At 43.7% G+C, this 20,036-nt stretch overlaps 1 protein-coding gene across 9 annotated transcripts in view; it reads right to left on the bottom strand.

The window, feature by feature from the left end:
• KMT2C (lysine methyltransferase 2C) overlaps positions 1-20,036 on the bottom strand; it is a 302,911-nt gene that overhangs the window by 115,916 nt on the left and 166,959 nt on the right. For 7 of the 9 annotated variants that reach the window (XM_077268634.1, XM_077268636.1, XM_077268635.1 and 4 more), the window contains 9 exons: positions 18,750-18,869; positions 15,210-15,323; positions 14,223-14,324; positions 11,687-11,791; positions 10,877-11,058; positions 10,304-10,468; positions 10,108-10,217; positions 4,934-4,987; positions 3,855-4,067 (listed from right to left, as the gene is read on the bottom strand). In XM_077268634.1, coding sequence (XP_077124749.1) covers positions 3,855-4,067; positions 4,934-4,987; positions 10,108-10,217; positions 10,304-10,468; positions 10,877-11,058; positions 11,687-11,791; positions 14,223-14,324; positions 15,210-15,323; positions 18,750-18,869 — 1,165 coding nt within the window. The remainder of the gene's footprint in view (positions 1-3,854; positions 4,068-4,933; positions 4,988-10,107; positions 10,218-10,303; positions 10,469-10,876; positions 11,059-11,686; positions 11,792-14,222; positions 14,325-15,209; positions 15,324-18,749; positions 18,870-20,036) is intronic. The other 2 variants (XM_077268639.1, XM_077268644.1) reach the window with 1 other exon arrangement.

Here is a 20,036-nt window from a genome sequence, read left to right as displayed (position 1 = left end):
GCAGAAATGATCTTCAAAGGTGGAAAGAGTATCCGGCAGAACATGCATGCTGAAATGTGCCAATATTCCTGCCATGTGAAATGGCCGTTATGCAGGACTTAAGAGCAGCCTCTGCGAGTCTATACGTCAATCTGTCTATACATCCGCCTATTCCCAGATGGACGCAGTAAAAGTACTCAATCTATGATCATTAACTATAATGTTGTAACAACGTCTGCTTGATAGTTATATGACAATGCTTTTTCTACTGTGCTCTCAGCTTTATCTAGCCATTGTTCAGCTTGTAATGATTTTTCTTTTTGTGTAATGCCAATACAAAAAATAAAAAAGATCTATATATCCCAAAAAATGTTTATGTAATATATGTGTATATGGAAGCAGAATTTCCTACTCAATGTATATAGAAAACCTATTATTGTGTGCTGCTGTATTATAATGGTTCTTTGAAAAGATGCTCTACTTCCCAGTGCAAATACAGGTGCTTCTCACAAAATTAGATTCTAAAAAATTAATTTCAGTTCTTCAATACAAAAATTGGAACGCATATACTATATAGAGTCATTACAAACAGAGTGATCTATTTCAAGTGTTTATATTTCTGTTAATGTTGATGATTATGGCTTACAGCCAATGAAAACCCAAAAGTCATTATCTCTATAAATTAGAATACTTTATAACACCAGCTTGAAAAGATTTTAATATCCAAAATGTTGTCCTAATGTAATGTAATGTATATTCAGTAAATGCACTCAATACTTGGTCAGGGCTCCTTTTGCATCAATTACTGCATCAATGTGGTATGGCATGGAGGCGATCAGCTGAGGTGTTATGGAAGCCAAGGTTGCTTTGATAGCAGCCTTCACCTCATCTGCATTGTTGGGTCTGGTGTCTCATCTTCCTCTTGACAATACCCCATAGATTCTCTAATAAAAAAAAATTTCCACAAAAATTATATTTTAGCCCCCGTTTTTTTTTTTTTTTTCCCAAGGGTAACAGGAGAAATTGGACCCCAAAAGTTGTTGTCCAATTTGTCCCAAGTACGCTGATACCCCATATGTGGGGGTAACTACCGTCTGGGCGCATGGCAGAGCTCGGAAGGAGCGCCATTTGGAATGCAGACTTAGATGGATTGGTCTGCAGGCGTCATGTTGCATTTGCAGAGCCCCTGATGTACCTAAACAGTAGAAACCCCCCACAAGTGACCCCATATTGGAAACTAGACCCCCCAAGGAACTTATGTAGATGTGTTGCGAGAACTTTGAATCCCCAAGTGTTTCACTACAGTTTATAACGCACAGTTTATAACACACTACAGTTTATAACATGAAAATAAAAAATCATTTTTTTCCCACAAAAATGATTTTTTTTAGCCCCCAATTTTTTATTTTCCCAATGGTACCAAGAGAAATTGAACCCCAAAAGTTGTTGTCCAATTTGTCCTGAGTACGCTGATACCCCATATGTTGGGGTAAACCCGTTTGGGCGCACGGGAGAGCTCGGAAGGGAAGGAGCACTGTTTTACTTTTTCAACGCATAATTGGCTGGAATTGAAATCGGATGCCATGTCGCGTTTGGAGAGCCCCTGATGTGCCTAAACAGTGGAAACCCCCCAATTATAACTCCAACCCTACACACCCCTAACCCTAATCCCAACCATAACCCTAACCATACCCCTAACCCTGACACACCCCTAACCCTAATCTCAACCGTAAATGTAATCCTAACTTTAGCCCCATCCCTAACTGTAGCCCTAACCCCAACTTTAGCCCCAGCCCTAACCCTTATGGGAAAATGGAAATAAATACATTTTTTTAATTTTATTATTTTTCCCTAACTAAGGGGCTGATGAAGGGGGGTTTGATTTACTTTTATAGCGGGTTTTTTAGCGGATTTGTACGATTGGCAGCGGTCACACACCAAAAGACGCTTTTTATTGCAAAAAATAGTTTTTGCATCTCCACATTTTGAGAGCTCCAATTTTTCCATATTTTGGTCCACAGAGTCATGTGAGGTCTTGTTTTTTGCGGGATGAGTTATCTTTTGTATTGGTACCATTTCCGGGCACATGACATTTTTTGATCGCTTTTTATTCCGATTTTTGTGAGGCAGAAGGAACAAAAACCAGCCATTCATGAATTTCTATGGGGGGTAGCATGTTTATTTATATCTGTCTATTTGGTCGCGTGTTATTCCACTTTTTGTTCGGCGGTATGATAAAGCATTGTTTTTTTGTGGTGTTCACTGAAGGGGTTAACTAGTGGGACAGTTTTATAGGTCGGGTGTTTACGGACGCAGCGATACTAAATATGTGTACATTTATTGTTTATTATTTAGATAAAGAAATGTATTTATGGGAACAATATTTTCTTTTTTTTCTTTATTTAGGATATATATATATTTTTTTTTTTACTTTTTTACTTTGTCCCAGGGTGGGACATCATGCTATAGTGTCAGATCGCTGATCTGACATTTTGCAGTGCACTGTGTTAGATCAGCGATCTGACAGACACTGCAGGAGGCTTGCCAGCGCCTGCTCTCAGCAGGCGCTTGTACCCACCTCCCTGCAGGACCCGGAAGGAGCCCCGTGGCCATTTTGGATCCGGGGCCTGCAGGGAGGAGACGCTCGGAACAACGCAATCACATCGCGTTGTTCCGAGGGTCTCAGGGAAGAATGCAGGGAGCCCCCTCCCTGCGCGATCCTTCCCTATGCCGCCGGGACGCTGCGATCATGTTTGAGGGTTAATCTGCCGGGAGCGATCCGCGACCGCTCCTGGCACAGAGTGCCGGATGTCAGCTGTAATAATCAGCTGACACCTGGCAGAGATTGGCTGCGCTTCCCCCGTGAGCACGGCCGATCGCCTTTGACGTGCTATCCCGTCCCTAGGAATTAAGTCCCAGGTCACCTCGACGGGATAGTACGTCATATGGGATTAAGGGGCATTCCCATCTAATGTTCTCATGGCATATCCATAGGGTAAACGTATAATAAATGCAGGTGTACATTTATCTTGAGAACAGGGAGCCAGATGCCTCCTGCAGTAAGTGGAAAGGTGCTCTGAAATCCATTTTCCCATGTGAATTCCTACATCATCTCCACTGACCGCAGCGCTTGACGAGGCCAGTTTTCGGGACATTCCTGCATCATCTACAAAGTTATGTATACTGAATTTGAAAGTGATGTAGAAAAAGTCCCCATAGTTCACAATGACATCGTTCCCACCTGGCTGGTGCATCATTGCTGACCAGTGCGGCAAGTTTGATGTAATGTTTTGATCCAAAGCTCGACCAGCACCAGGGAGTAACTGGTGTAAAAGCTCGATGGCGACTGATGCATTTTAATATCAGTTTTGCCAACAATTGTGATTCGCTGATCTGATTCAGGCTAAAGAAAATCCTGAGCTTGACCCAACCACAAAATCTGAATCCACCCTTAAAGAGAACCTGTCATCAAGTCAAAAATGTTTAGGTTTTTTTCTCTTATTTTATTCCCAAAGCTTCTGAATATTTTATTAAAAAAAAAAAAAAAAAAAAAAAGATAGTTCTAGAGAGGATTTTTTAATTACCGGTATATATTTTTATCAAAGGGGTGTGGGTCACAGGGTAATAATGCAGGATAGCCTAAAGACATGCTCTCATAGAATCTTGTGAGTAACGCCCCCTTTGTAAATATAAAAAATTAGCACTAAATAAAAAGTATCCAGATCTGTTGGACCAATAGGCTATTTAAAATACTCAGAAGCAGTGGGAATAAAATAAGAGCTTAAACTAGCCACTTGAGACCTGATGACTGGTCCTCTATGGATACACTAAAATCTGCCAATCACTATAGCTCATAATGAGTGAAAACACATCACCTCTACTATCATCCATCTCCCCATCACGTGAATGCTCAGATTGCGGGTCTGGCGGCGTCTGAAGGACGGCCACACTGTTCTGGTTGATGATTTTTAATTTCAGCTTTGGCTTTGATCGCCTCCTCCGCGGTACAGTGATCGTTAGGCTCTGTAACTGTGACAGCCCCGATTCGGTTAAACACACTCCATCCTGGGTAAAGGTTTTCAGAATATCTGCAGGAAAACAAGAAAGTATGAACATGATTGGGATAAGGCTACAATCACGCGAACCGATATTTTTCTCAGGTGTCCTTCCTTCTAGTTGCTCCCATTATTTTCTCATCTTTTTCCCTACTGAAGCAGGTTGCAGACGGTCTGAACATTTTTCTCCATTCACTTATCAATGGATAAGTTAAAAACGGATTAAACATGGATGGAAAACTTAAGTACAAAGTCTGTCTTCTGGGTGACCTCCATTTTATACGAATCCCTATAGTATTTAGTGACGTAGTCTGATCTACGAAACGGAAGAGCTCAGGATTTGCACAGAGTCTCACGGATCAGAGACGTAAATCTGTGTTTGAAACTGGTGTATAGTTCAAAGAAACTTTGGGTCAGTGTGCCGTCCGAGAAAAAAAAAAAAAAAAAAAAAAAGGTAGTACTAGGACGTGTAACATGGACATGTGAATGTCGCCCAAGTCTTCGAGATCTAGGGTTACCACACCAGACGGAAATAAATCACCGTAATAATTCCATCATCACCTTTGTGGTAGGCTCACAAGAAATAGGAAGCAAATCGAGGAGTTCTAGGAACTATACGCTATATGTATGTAGCCAAATCAATCAAGTCAGGAGAGAAGCGATTATAGGGACAGACGAAGAGCAGAGCTTGGTCTGAAGCAATGCACCGCTTCGCACCAATTATATAACTGTTCCCCGCCAGATAGTAAAGGGTTGCAGGAGTGCCATTAATGACAGCATAAGGGTGGTGGATATGGTATATAACAGCAAAACTAAGTGAAAGGTTACCTTTAAATATTTAAAGAAAAAAAATCAAGCTATATAGCATCATAAAATAACCTCACAAAAGCAAAACGTACCATATTCTCTAAACTTCGGAACAATCTGAGCATCAATTGGTGGTTCACACTCTTCTGTTGGAAAAGCAGCAAGAACAAAGGCAATTAAACCATTATATGATGTAGAAAAAAAAACAAACAATAATCAACAATTTATAATCTCAAAGGAACACAAACACTCTAGCTTTAGAGAGCAAACAACTGATGTATTCAAGAGGTTAAAACAGCAAGAGATATCCAGAAACGGGATTCCTGGAAACAAATCCTAAAATAGTAACTTTAGAATATATTACGCTTTATACTACAGGGGACATTATAGTATTCTTAAAATGCAGGATTACTGTCCAGGAATAATGCGGCTGACACTCTCGCAGGGTTGGTTTCACACACAGCAGTTTTTGAAAAATATCACTGGAGTTTTTGGTGCAGATTTCAGAGCCAAAGTCTCAAGTGTTTTCAAAAGCAAAGATTATTTCCTGCGGTTCCCTTGTGGAGCTGGATCAAAAATGGCATAAAAAACACTGCAGTGGCCACCTAACAAACAAATGCTGGGGCGGATTTACCAATGCCGCCTACTTCTTCATTCAATTAGTGTAAACTTTGGGCAGAATTAAAATGTAGCTGTGGCTCTGGCACTAAAAACTGGTATATTTTAAGACCATTTAGTCTAAGCTTACACCACCTATTCGTTGGCTTAGTTTGTAGCAGAAATTTGGCGATTTAGGCGTGTGGCGTCACATGGCCGGCCACGCACATGGCCCATGCCCAAAGTGAAGCCATGTCTGCTTGTTGGGCAGAGAGCAGGAACGGTCTAACACACAAATATGGTGCAAGTCACAAAAGACATTTTGTGTAAATTCTGACACCTTTTGGGAGATAAATTTCCACCAATGTGTGTGATCCCACCCCAGAAGAGTTCTGGGCACATGTTTTCCTTAAAGTCGTTAATCAGGATAATGAAAACGTTATAAATTGGCAGTAAAAATATGTAAAAATAAAAATAAAAAATGAAGTAATATATACTCAGTTACTTCCGACATTCCTGCACCACATCCCTGATGGTCTCTGCTCATGTGCAGACTACATAGCCCTGATACACCACGTGACAGCTGCAGTCAGTGTCCTCAGCAGTCGTGGGCCATATACAGCCAGTGATTGACTGCAGACGTGGGGTTTATACAGCCAGTGATTGGCTGCAGACGTGGGGTATATACAGCCAGTGATTGGCTGCAGACGTGGGGTATATACAGCCAGTGATTGGCTGCAGACGTGGGGTTTATACAGCTCATGAGTGGCTGCAGACGTGGGGTATATACAGCCAGTGATTAGCTGCAGACGTGGGGTATATACAGCCAGTGATTGGTTGCAGACGTGGGGTTTATACAGCCAGTGATTGGCTGCAGACGTGGGGTATATACAGCCAGTGACTGGCTGCAGACGTGGGCCATATACAGCCAGTGACTGGCTGCAGACGTGGGCCATATACAGCCAGTGATTGGCTGCAGACGTGGGGTATATACAGCCAGTGATTGGCTGCAGACGTTGGGTATATACAGCCAGAAATTGGCTGCAGACGTGGGGTATACACAGCCAGTGATTGGCTGTAGACATGGGGTATATACAGCTAGTGATTGGCTGCAGACATGGGGTATATACAGCCAGTGATTGGTTTCAGACGTGGGGTATAAACAGCCAGTGATTGGCTCCAGACATGGGGTATATACAGCCAGTAATTGGCTGCAGACGTGGGCTATACACAGCTAGTAATTGGCTGCAGACGTGGGGTATATACAGCCAGTGATTGGCTGCAGACGTGGGGTATATACAGCCAGTGATTGGCTGCAGACGTGGGGTATATACAGGCAGTGAGTGGCTGCAGACGTGGGGTATATACAGCTCATGAGTGGCTGCAGACGTGGGGTATATACAGCCAGTGAGTGGCTGCAGACGTGGGGTATATACAGCCAGTGATTGGCTGCAGACGTGGGGTATATACAGGCAGTGAGTGGCTGCAGACGTGGGGTATATACAGCCAGTGAGTGGCTGCAGACGTGGGGTATATACAGCCAGTGAGTGGCTGCAGACGTGGGGTATATACAGCCAGTGATTGGTTGCAGACGTGGGGTATATACAGCCAGTGAGTGGCTGTAGTCGTGGGCCATATATAGCCAGTGACTAGCTGCAGACGTGGGGTATACACAGCCAGTGATTGGCTGCAGACGTGGGTTATACACAGCCAGTAATTGGCTACAGACATGGGCTATACACAGCTAGTACCGTATTTTTCGGACTATAGGACGCACCGGACTATAAGGCGCACCCAGGTTTTAGAGGTGGAAAATAGGGAAAAAAATATTTGAAGCAAAAAAAAAAATGTGGTAAAATATTTAATAACATAAATAACATACTATTATATGTGGTGTTATTATATATAATAGTATGTTATGTTGGAAGCTGCGGGACCAGTGTGGTGTCTGTGAAGTACGATATGAAGACGCTGGAGGGTGAGTATAAGGGCTCATTTCCACATGCGAGGCACACGTCCGTATCTCGCATGTGGAAACCAAGCTGTGGCGCCGGCACTTTGGAGCGGAGCGTGCAGCTCCATGTGTTCCTATGCGGCCGCATGCTCCGCTCTGGAGTGCCGGCTCCACAGCTTGGTTTCCACATGCGAGATACGGACGTGTGCCTCGCATGTGGAAATGAGCCCTAAGAATGGGTGCACAGGGCTTATAGTGAAAGCACCACTCCAGCACTGCAAAATAACACTGGAGTGCTGCTTTAAAATCCCATGGGAGAACTATAACTCCCAGCATGTCCTGCAGATCCTATGACATGCTGGGAGTTATAGTTCACCAAAGGAGTGGCAGAGTGCTTTATTGTGTTTTGTAAAGACTGACCTCTTAATTGTGGGAGCCAGCCACACTGTGGTGAGGTAAAAGCTGGAGCATCCCATGGCTGCACACACACAGAGCCCTCTCTGTTGTTGTTGCCTTTCCACAGCGCAGGACATAAGAGGAAGCTGCAGATTCTAGGTGGGAGTCTGAAGGACCTGTGATGATGTCAGAAGAGGGAGGGCTCTGAGCTGCCATGTGATGCTCCAGCCCGCCCACTCCTGACATTACACAGGTCCTCCTGCACAGCACTCGTCCAGCACAGGCAGGTAGACCGCGATCTCCTGGCCCCTGCTGCTGCTGCCTCCTCCCCCGGACACACAGATTCTCCCCGGAATCAGTGCTGGGGAAACTGTGTGTCGCTGATTAAGTGCAGTATTCATTTGCTGCTCCCCGCTCACCTGATCGGTGGGCGGGGAGCAGCTAATAAATATTCACTGCACTTAATCAGCGGGGCCATGTGGTTTCCACAGCAGCTGATTCCGGGCAGCGGGGACATCCTGAAGTGGGATATCATTGCGATCCCACTCGCTGCTGCCCCCCTCCCCACATGCTATATCCGTACTATAAGACGCACCCACACTTTCCTCCCAAATTTGGAGGAAAAAAAGTGCGTCTTATAGTCGGAAAAATACGGTAATTGGCTGCAGACGTGGGGTATATACAGCCAGTGATTGGCTGCAGACGTGGGGTATATACAGCCAGTGAGTGGCTGCAGACGTGGGGTATATACAGCCAGTGATTAGCTGCAGACGTGGGGTATATACAGCCAGTGATTAGCTGCAGACGTGGGGTATATACAGCCAGTGATTCGCTGCAGACGTGGGTTATACACAGCCAGTAATTGGCTGCAGACATGGGCTATACACAGCTAGTAATTGGCTGCAGACGTGGGGTATATACAGCCAGTGATTGGCTGCAGACGTGGGCCATATATAGCCAGTGATTAGGTGCAGACGTGGGGTATATACAGCCAGTGATTGGTTGCAGACGTGAGGTATATACAGCCAGTGATTCGCTGCAGACGTGGGGTATACACAGCCAGTGACTGGCTGCAGACGTGGGGTATATACAGCCAGTGATTCGCTGCAGACGTGGGGTATATACAGCCAGTGACTGGCTGCAGACATGGGGTATATACAGCCAGTGATTGGTTGCAGACGTGGGGTATATACAGCCAGTGATTGGTTGCAGACGTGGGGTATATACAGCCAGTGATTCGCTGCAGACGTGGGGTATACACAGCCAGTGATTCGCTGCAGACGTGGGGTATACACAGCCAGTGATTCGCTGCAGACGTGGGGTATATACAGCCAGTGATTCGCTGCAGACATGGGGTATATGGGCTGTGATATCTTCAGCCAATTTAAACAAATGACAAGCAAGGACCACAGTGACCCGTCCTTTGCACTTCAGGAGTGAAAAGGTGAATACATAGATTTCATTATTTTACATGTATTGCTGCCCATTACAAACTTTTTCCTTATTTTGGACAACCCCAACCCCTTCAATATTTTAAAGAGTTTTGTTTCTGAGTATGTTAGGATAACCTCAAAGCCAACCTGTGTTTTGAAAGGGAACCTGTCACATTGTACAAGCAATCTGATCTGTGAACAGCAGGGTACAGACTGATCAATGGGTCTGCTACTGATTGACATATCACTGTATGCATACAGGGAAGACTGTCAATCACTAGTAAGACCACCCACTGGACTCATATGCATAAACACCAGGGATCTCACTAAGTAAAATGTAAGTTTTAGGCTGTGTGCACACGTTAAGGTTTTTGCCGTGTTTTGGGCACGTTTCTTTCAGCGCAGATTTGTTAAAAAACCTGAAGCAAGACCTAATGCCAGCAAAGTGAATAAGAAATCTGAAGTGTCATCTACATATTAAGTATTTTTGACTTGCAGATTTGGTGCAGAAAATAATCTGCTGCATGTCAATTCTCAGTGTGTTTTTCACCAATGACTTCACTCACATCATTCAAAAACACAGGCAAAAAAAGCCGCGAAAACGTGGGTCTTTGAAGATGCATTTTCCTGCTAAGGGCTGCAGAAATTTACTCAACGCGTGCACATAGCCTTACTAAAACTTTCCCCACAAAGATGCCTATGAATCTGATGAGCTACTCTCGCGCTAAATCATCCTGCAGATCAGATACCATTTTCAGCAGGTTCCCCTTCACCTTCCATAACTGGGGTTTCTGTATTACAGGTAGCCATTACTGTGGCTTGCACGAGGCAGTAAAGCTGGCCACACGTTATACATAATAACTTAGCCAGTACATATCGATCATACCTGGAGCTGGTACTGCAAACGGCTTACACATCGCACAATCAAATCCACTGTCAGCTGCACGTTCAACTTCAGCTTCTGTGTGTAGGGTCTGGCAAGCACCATGAGACCACCTAGAATGTATCATCATTAGCAGTCGAAAATACGATGCAAAAAGCAAACAAAAAACCCATAGACTAAGGTGTGTGTCAGCACTTACCTATCGCACTGCCGACACTGAATAATAACCTCATCCTCTATGTAGTTCTGGGCACATACAGGGCAGGTGGACAGGCTCGCACAAGGTGCACACTGGGTATAGTTATTCTGCCACTCGCATCGCAGACCCGGAGTGATGGCTTTGCAGTTGTTACAGGATACACACCTGCAAGGGAAAGCCGTATATTTACTAAAGGGTTACAAAGTGACTATCGCTAGGATATGCCAACACCATCGTCGATGGAGGCCTAACTTCCTGGACTCCCATTCATCCTGTGTTCCCCTTGAAATATTTTTTTTTTTTTAGCATAGAGGTACTCATCCATCTGCATGGACAGAGAACGAATCCTCAGCTTCCCTCCACCTAAACAAAGACTAAGAGCCACTATAATGTTAGTAAATCCAGATGGAGCAACGTTCCCCCTAGTAGAGGCTGCAGTTACCATTTAACCAGTATGGCTGGTTTAGAGGGATTAGGGAATTTACTGCTCTGAAATGGAGAAAATGAAGGTACACATTAAGTAAACAGACACAAAAATAAATGAGAGGTGAATACATGACAGATAAAGCTCACCATTTACACTTCCAGCCTCCCTTGGGGACAGTTTGTAATGGCGGATCCAGGCAGTATGTATGGTAGCTAATGTCACAGTCATCACAGAGCAGCAGGCGGCCGGGATCGGTGGCCTTACCACAGGCCTCACACACTGTGCACTCCAAGCACCTCCAACCTTTGCGAAGGATGACTTTAGTAATCTGGAGATTTATTGATACACAACAAGAGTAGAAAAAACAGCAAATGAAATGGTTAACCTTCGATTGTGGAAGGCACTAAACTATGCACTTCCATTAGGGCTCAATAAGTAAATAATATAGAAACATCCCCATAAGCAGGAAACAAAACATTGTAGGAAAGGTATAAATAGAGGAATAGAGGAATCTCTGTTGCACTAGATTTCCAATCTCTGGAGAATGAGCTTAAAGGGGTTGTCGGGGACTTTAATATGGACAGACCATAAATGTCTGATGGGTGGAGGTGTAGCACCCGCCACTCCTGCTGAGCCGCTGTTCCCAGTACCGACCAGAACTGCCGAGCTTTGTCAACAGTACAGCGGCCGCGGCCAGGTACTGCACCTCCACCGCCTCAATGAATCAATAGTTGGCGATGTAGATATACAGTACCTGGCCACAAACACTTGTCTACTGACTGAGCTGAGCAGCTCTGCAACTAAGCAGTTCTGGCCGCCGCCGACTCCAGGAAACGCTGATCTGGGGGGGGTGCAGAGTGTCGCACACCCACCGATCACACATTGATAGGCCATCAACGTTAAAGTCCCAGTCAGCCCCTTTATAGAGTAAAAGAAAACCACTTCCGTGCACTTACCTTAATACTGACACAGTACGGATGATAACATTGCCCGCACTGAGAGCAAGCAAGTAATCTTCCTTCTGCACCTTTTCCAAAACTACCGCAAACAACGCACATATCCTGCGAGACAACACAATCAAGACTATTACATGCTGCAACTCCAAAAGCAGGAAAACATAGATTGACTTAAAGGGGGGAATCACTCATTTACTACCAAATACAGCCAGATCACACATAAAATAGGCTTATTTATTAAGAGATATTTTTCATTAAAGTATGGCTGCGTGCACACAGTGCGTTTTTGGCTGCAAGTGTAACACCTGTACCATTTTTAGCAGCCATTTTTTTTAAATTGCAACAAATTGAGCATTTTGCTGTGGCAAAAATAAACCATGCACATCATGGTCACAACGTGTGAATGCAGCTGAAAAGCCTTAAAGCATTGTCTGACATGTAAGGCTATGTTCACATTTGCGTTGTTGGGCACAGCGTCGTCGACAGATACCGACGCATGCGTCATGCGTCCCTATCTTTAACATGGGGGGCGCATGGACATGCGCCGGTATGCGTTGTAATGAGTTTTACGACGCATGCGTCATATTGACGCACAAGACAGGGCGCAGAGGACGCTACTTGTAGCGTTTTCCCTGCGCCGAAACTCCTGATCTTTACTATCTTATGACAACACATGCGTCGCAAAACGCTGCATTGTGTACATGCGTTGTTGGTTGCGTCGCCGACGCTGCGCCCAACAACGCAAATGTGAACGTAGCCTAAAGTGCATGCAGTGCTACTGCAAGAACAGGGAGATTCTGACCACAGATCAGGACTTGCCCAGGATCGTGGGCGCCCCTTTGCCGTTATTCCATCGGGTACCCTGGGCAGTGCGTTTCTAACTTCCAACCACAGACATCTTTTTACATGTCAGAAGAGGTTTTCGGGAAAAGCTGTACCTTAACCCTTTCCCTGCCAAGGATGTATTTCATATGTCTTTGCAGGGTGGGCAATCAGTCAAAGAGGTACGAGATACGTCCTGGCTAAATTTGGGCCACATGTTAACCTGGATCAAAGCCGCAAAAGAAATTTGGTCTGACTCAGCCTTGAGATATCACAAGTTGAAGTGAGAGCTGTAGTTTTCTGCAGCAGCTGACACTCCGGACTTTATCACGTGATATCATGGTCTGGATCGTGACGATCTCTTCTGCAGCTGGGATCCAGCCGGAGAATGACTTTAGGCAGTGGTAAAGAGCTGAGGGGGAACTGCGAGGGAGCCGTCAGGCAGGGGGTACAGGAGAGAGGTGTGTGATGATCTCCTGTCCCTGTGTAAGATTGTGCATCAAAGAAGAAAAAATAAAAAAAAGTTAAACACTAAAAATTTAATTTTTGCGAAAAAAAGAATTCCACATATCTGGCATTTTTATGTCTGCTAGTGGAGAGGTCAGTATGTGAAATCTCTGCTTATAGTGTATCTGGGCCTACCTTCAGAGACATCGTTGGGGGAGAGAGATTTACCCTTCCCTCCCAGATACTGCCAATCACAGCTCAGAAGAGACAGACTGCTAGACTTTGGATCAGCTGCTGATTTGTGATTGGCAGCATCTGGGAGAGAGGGGTGAAAGCTCATGCCTCAAATCAAAGACTGATGAAATGCACAGTCGCATTACAAATGGAGATTTCACATACTTAGCTGCTAAAGCAACAAACAAATATGACTGCAATGGAGCAACAGCACAAAATGGAAAAAAAAAATGCAGAAAGTGGAGCACAAGGATTTTTACAAGGTACGTAACCATTTTTTTAAGCAAGTGACACGTTCTCTTTAGGACGGAGTGGTGTATCTACATTTTCTATTTGGGTTACACTTTAAAACCACTAATATCAATTTTTATGCATTTCGGAGATAAATCATACCTGGCTGCAGTTGCGCAGCAGGGATCTGATTCCTGCTGCCCATGGTTTAGGTAGCATAAATCGAGTGACAACCTCCTTAAATACAGGAAGTCTCCTCCTTGGAGAGCAGGATCAGGGGTCACTAATGGAGACGTATACATTAGTGATGAGGGAACATGCTTGGATAAGTTGTTATCCGAGCATGCTCATGTACTAATAAGAGTGCCTTCAGCATGCTCGAAAAATATGTTCGAGTAACCAAAGCTGCATGTCTCACGGCTGTTAGACATATGTGGGGACTGCCTAACCAAGCAGCAGTCCCTGCATGTGTTGCGGCGGTCTAACAGCCGGGAGACATGCAGGAGCGGGGACTCAAACATATTATTCAAGCACACTGAAGACACCCTCAGCACCCGAGAATGCTCAGATAACACCTTATCACAGCACGTTTGCTCATCACTAGTAGACACTCACACATGCCCATCTAATGCTGTATGTCACAGTGGATCCCGGAGATGCATTATATAGTCAATGCTTCCGAGTATGGCACGTATATGCAGTTTGTTCACTGGTTGCATAACTAGGGTGGACTGATGAGGCAATTGCTGTGAAGTTTAGATTTCTGCTTTGTTTACTGAAAAACTAATAAAACTGTGCTTACCTGATGTAAGGTGAACTTGTCGGTTGTGGAAAATAAAACCACTGTGTTGTGCATCGAGGTCTCTTCTTCCTCCTTGTATGATGAAAGATCAATCGTGGTTATCTAAAGAAACAACACAACGCTCAGAAATATTGCCGCAATTTCCAACAAGTATTTGGCATCTGTTCTGTGATTTCTGTTATTAAAAAAATAACATTGCCCGATCCGTCGTACAACTCCTGTGCTGGCCGCACCCCGTTCGGTTACAATGGGGTCTACTGACGTGTCCAAAACCTAGAGGATTTAACAGTGCTACATGATGGAGGCCACAATGCAGAGGTGAAGCTTGCCGATTATAATGGTGTCTGAAGAAAACATTTACAGCTGGAATTTTTCTACGATCCACACTTGCCCGAAAGTTTGATGCCTTTCTAAAACTTTGTGCCAACATTAGTCACTTTATTTTTTTTAACAGAAAAATGACAAATTTGTATCAAAGTTAGGCTGGTTGTTAGCTGGTGCAAATGTAAATGACTGACACTGTAATAGCCCAAATTATATGCAATATTTATTAGGTGGGTGTCTTTTAAAAAATATCCCATCAGTTGCTCCAGGTGGCATAATGATCGGGGCAGGCATATGAAACGTCCCTTATGTAAGGCTTCTTGAGGAACTTTGTGCTGGCGGTGAATAAGATCATTACAAGTAAAATAATTAACCAAGTGAAGACAATCACTAGAGTGGGTGTGAATTGATCTGCAGGACCCGATAGATTGGCCACACCATTAATCTGTGGTCAGGATGGGAGCCCTGAGAACTACCTCCCTGATGGTATTCGTGGCTCTTTTCATTAGCTGGCCATTGCGGCATGATGCACGACACACGATGCCAGGCCATCAAAAGAGCCGTGGATGCCGGGAGACAAGCGGTTCCCACTGGTCTGGTCCGGTGGCCACCAACGTGACCGATAATACAACTGTCAACATGAAATAATTGTGCATACAATACCCCTGGAAATATGAAGTTGCCTATGGGAGCTTTTAATTTGGAACGACCTCTTCCCCCACGGCCGGACAGACCAGACCCTCTAGGTCTCCTCCTAGGAAATCCTGATCCACGACCCTGTAAAAACAACAAAAGAAATGAGTATTTCTACAGTTAAATCACGGTAAAAACATAAGACACAGATCTCTTCTTTAATATATGGCCTACTGTGGAGATCATGAGAAAAGTAGAAATCCAAGTTACTGCATCCTCTTGTAAGACAAAATATGGGACCTTCCTAGAGACTTAAGATATTACTATTTCTAATGCTGTTTGCAGATAAGTTATAGATTTCACAGCCTGTAAGAAGCAGGAAAACTCAGAAGCTTCAATTAACACATCTTGGAAATGTTAATTAAAAAAATTGAAAAAGGTCAAGATACAGTAGTTCTAAGGGAGAAGAACACTTTCAGGAGTACAACATTGCCACGAAGCAATGATATTACTCTAACCAGACTAAAGAGCAACAGGACAGCACCGAGCGAGCAGTGAAATCTATCAGCAATTCCCTGTATGTCACAGCACTGAGAGCTATGCATAAGATAATCAGCTTGTAGGTACATTGCACCTTGTGCAGATACAGTCACCAGTCTGCAGACAGAAGAGCGCTGCTCCCCCAGCACTTCTAGTTCTGGTGATCTGCATTCATATATTCAGCGCCCTTAGCACACTGTCTCAATGACAGAATACAGACCGCAGTAAGTGACAGCCTGCATTCTGCAGTCAGATGTGTAGTTCAGAGGAGGGAGATTTCATTATTCTGTTTCAGGACTTCTCAGACTTTTACTTATATTGACTCATCAGACAGAGAAAGAGGAAAGTGGTGGGAAAACACAGTGATAGAGGACCGGAGGTGGATCCGTTCCACTTGTTTTTCTTTTTTAATAGTATACATGGAGAATATTTTCAGGAAGACATTAGTTATTATCTTAATTTCATGTGGTCCGGTTTTCATACGTTCAATTAGTCCTGTGTAGGGGGACAGTGTCCAGATACTGATGGGCTACCCACTGGGGAGATAAGCTGCAGTACTCCGCATAGGTCATCTAAATTGTATGGTCTGCGTTAGTCACGTCCACTATGGGCCTGAAGCATCTTTACAGGGGGTTTCCAGCTTCAGAAAACCTTTGTACCGTGGCTGCGGTTTGTTAAAATAAACGGTGCTTTCATCAACCACCCTACCGAGGTCAGCGCAGAGTTTCAGTCGCTGCTCCCGGGGGTCTGTAGACATCATTGTGCACAGCCCTGCAGTCAATAAGTGAGGTCTGCGGCTCTGCCCATGTGATCACCACGAGTTGCTCAGAGCTGCCGAGCTCACAGATTGGCTGCAGCGCTGTCAACGATGCAGACAAACACAAACATTGGAAGCAGCGGCAGAGACTTTTTTTTTTTTTTTAATTAATTAGTTTTTAATTTTTTTTAAAAAGGCACCTCGTGAAACATTTTTTTTTAAAGCAAAAAAACCTTGCGTTATGTTTACACATTGCGTTTCTTGCAGCTTTTTTTTTTATGCAAATGTTAAGCTGCGTTATGCAGTACCACCAAAGTCGATCAGATTTCAGAAGTCTCAGGCACACACTTTGGTTTTATTTTCCTGACTGATTTGGAAAAACTGCTTTTCAGCGTTTTTTTCTGCGTATTTACGGCTTTTTTCACCCATACGAAACAATGGGCAAGGGCAAAAACGCAGCAAAAAATGCGGGTATCAGTTTTTGCTGCGTTTTTGGTGCAAAAACCTAAAGAAGCTAAATCGGGCTTTTTTTTAGGCCACTAACCTTCATCAACATGCACAAGAGACAGCAAAAACGTAGTAAAAACTCCGAAAAATCCGCTTTTTGAAAGCAGCTAAAACGCAGCTTAAAATTTGCACTAAAAAATGCAGCAAAAACACGTGTGAACATAGTTTATCACTTTAAAGTCCATGATCCCAGAAAACAGTACTTGCTTACCAAATATGTTAGATGAGAGTTTTTAGGATATGAAAAGCTCTACGTGATACTGAGCTAATACACTGTTAGGCTAGGTTCACACGTTGCATTTTTTTCTGCAGGCAAAACCTGCTCTTTTGGCAGTAAAGAAGCTGCTTACAAAAAAAGCAGGTTTTGCTGTGTTTTTATTTTTCTTGTGCATTTTGATAAAGTTTAGTGCCCCCCCCTCCCTCCCCAAAAAACATGATGCTACTTCCTAAGGGTATGTGTCCACGTTCAGGATTGCATCAGGATTTGGTCAGGATTTTCCATCAGTATTTGTAAGCCAAAACCAGGAGTGGAACAATTAGAGGAAAAGTATAATAGAAACATATGCTCCACTTCTGCATTTATCACCCACTCCTGGTTTTGGCTTACAAATACTGATGGAAAATCCTGACCAAATCCTGATGCAATCCTGAACGTGGACACATAACCCTTAAGGTTTTTTCACCAAAACCTGATACCTGCATTGTTTTTTGACTTATTGCTTTCCATGGGTGAAAAAAAAAACACTGGAAAAAATGCTGAAAGAAGTGACGTGCTGCAGTTTTCAAAACCACAGTTTTCCAAATCAATCAGGAAAAAAAACAATGCATGTTTCTGAAATCTGATAGCTTTTTAATGTAAAACACTAGTACAGTTAAAATACAGCTTAAAACATGCATAAAAAAGCGCAGTGACAACAGTGGAGTTGGTGTCCATTTTGGTGGAGTTGGTATAAAATAGACCCAATGAACTCCAAAAATACATAATAAATTGGATACAGTAGTACAATGTAGGATGTGCTGTAAATGTTTTTCATAAGAATTTGGAAAAGTTATGAAATGTCTTATAAATGTCTGTTTTGTTCCTGATGTAAGGATCGCGACTTTTAGTGGAGAATTGAATCTGTGCTGCACTTTATGCACATGCTCAGTAGTGACCAGCGCTGCGGAGTCATAGGTGAGATGAACCTGTGCTGCACTTTATGCACATGCTCAGCAGTGACCAGGGCTGTGGGGTCATAGGTGAGATGAATCTGTGCTGCACTTTATGCACATGCTCAGTAGTGACCAGGGCTGTGGGGTCATAGGTGAGATGAATCTGTGCTGCACTTTATGTACATGCTCAGTAGTGACCAGGGCTGCGGAGTCAGGGAAACTGAGGAGTCTGAGTCGGTGGTTTGGCTTGCCAACTCCACAGCCCTGGCAAAAACGCAACATGTGAACATACACTTCCATAGTGCCAAGCTTGTACAGAGATCACAGACTGATCAAAACAACAACAAAAAAATCCATTTAACAGAAAATGAAAAATACAACGATACATTTATTTTAGCTATCAAAGCAAAGACATAAAAAGCTGCATTAGAAAAGCATTTAAAAGGCAGTTAAAGGAAATCTGAAGACATTCAGGCAACATGGCTAAAGCTTGCAAGACTGCACAGAATGGAGGTGTAAGATCCTGAAAGCTGGAGGAAGACACTGCGCTCTTTCTACAGACAACACAATAAGGAAAGTAAAAGGACATAGAAGTAGAAATGCAACTTATTTACCACTTTGATGCTCCAATAGGGACTGCCGGGAAGCTGTCTGGACTTAAAAATGTCCCAACCCTCTGAGCCATCAGCTGACCAGGAAGGTGGGCTCACTGTATTATTGGTACTCCAAGTGCCCTAAGACATGGCAGGTGAGAAAATATATGGATAAACTCAGCAACACAAAAAACAAAGCCAGCAACATAAAAGGGTTAGAGAAGCCAAGCAAATGTAGACAATGAGGCTGCCACAATTAATCTGATACATAGCACAACATGCACCGTGAGCTTTGTGGAGCGAGCGGACATCACAGCCTGGACACTGCGGGCAGACGAGGACGCAGAAGGGGAACGTGGAGGGTCAGCAGCCATACACGAGGTCTGCAGAGGCTGCTCACTGCACACAGTACTAAACCATCGTACAAATGCAGACAAATTAATAATCACCCGACCAACCAGATCCGCTGCATTTTACAATGATGTATATATAGTATATGAGATTTTAGCAAATCATGCACATGCTGGAAAATATCCACAGGATAAACTGCTGAGAGCAGCAGGTTTGCGATCTGCTTTATGTCAATTTACGCTGTAGATGTACAGGTGCTTCTCACTAAATTAGAATATCAAAAAGTTAATTTATTTCAGTTCTTCAATACAAAAAGTGAAACTCAATACGAACAGTGATCTATTATTTCTGTTAATGTTGATGATTATGGCTTACAGACAATGAAAAACCAAAAGTTATTATCTCAGTAAATTAGAATACTTTATAACACCAGCTTGAAAAATGATTTTAAAATCCAAAATGTTGGCCTACTTGAAATGTATGTTCAGTAACTGCACTCAATACTTGGTCGGGGCTTTTTTTTGCATCAATGCGGCGTGGCATGGAGGCGATCAGCCTGCGGCACTGCTGAGGTGTTAAGGAAGCCCAGGTTGCTTTGATAGCAGCCTTCAGCTCATCTGCTTTGTTGGGTCTGGTGTCTCTTATCTTCCTCTTGACAATACCCTATAGATTCTATATGGTGTTAAGGTCAGGTGAGTTTGCTGGCCAATCAAGCACAGTGATACTGTTATTAAACCAGGTATTGGCACTTTTGGCAGTGTGGACAGGTGCCAGGTCCTGCTGGAGAATGGAATTTCCATCTCCAAAAAGCTTGTCAGCAGAGGGAAGTATGAAGTGCTCTAAACTTTTCCTGGTAGACGGCTGCTCTGACTTTGGTCTTCATAAAACAGAGTGGACCTACACCAGTTGACATGGCTCCCCAAACCATCACTGATTGTGGAAACTTCACACCAGACC

This window comes from Ranitomeya variabilis, chromosome 6 (genome assembly GCF_051348905.1).
Source record: "Ranitomeya variabilis isolate aRanVar5 chromosome 6, aRanVar5.hap1, whole genome shotgun sequence".
In the NCBI taxonomy this organism is placed as follows: Eukaryota; Metazoa; Chordata; class Amphibia; order Anura; family Dendrobatidae; genus Ranitomeya; species Ranitomeya variabilis.
This window is presented reverse-complemented; position numbering and strand designations above follow the sequence as displayed.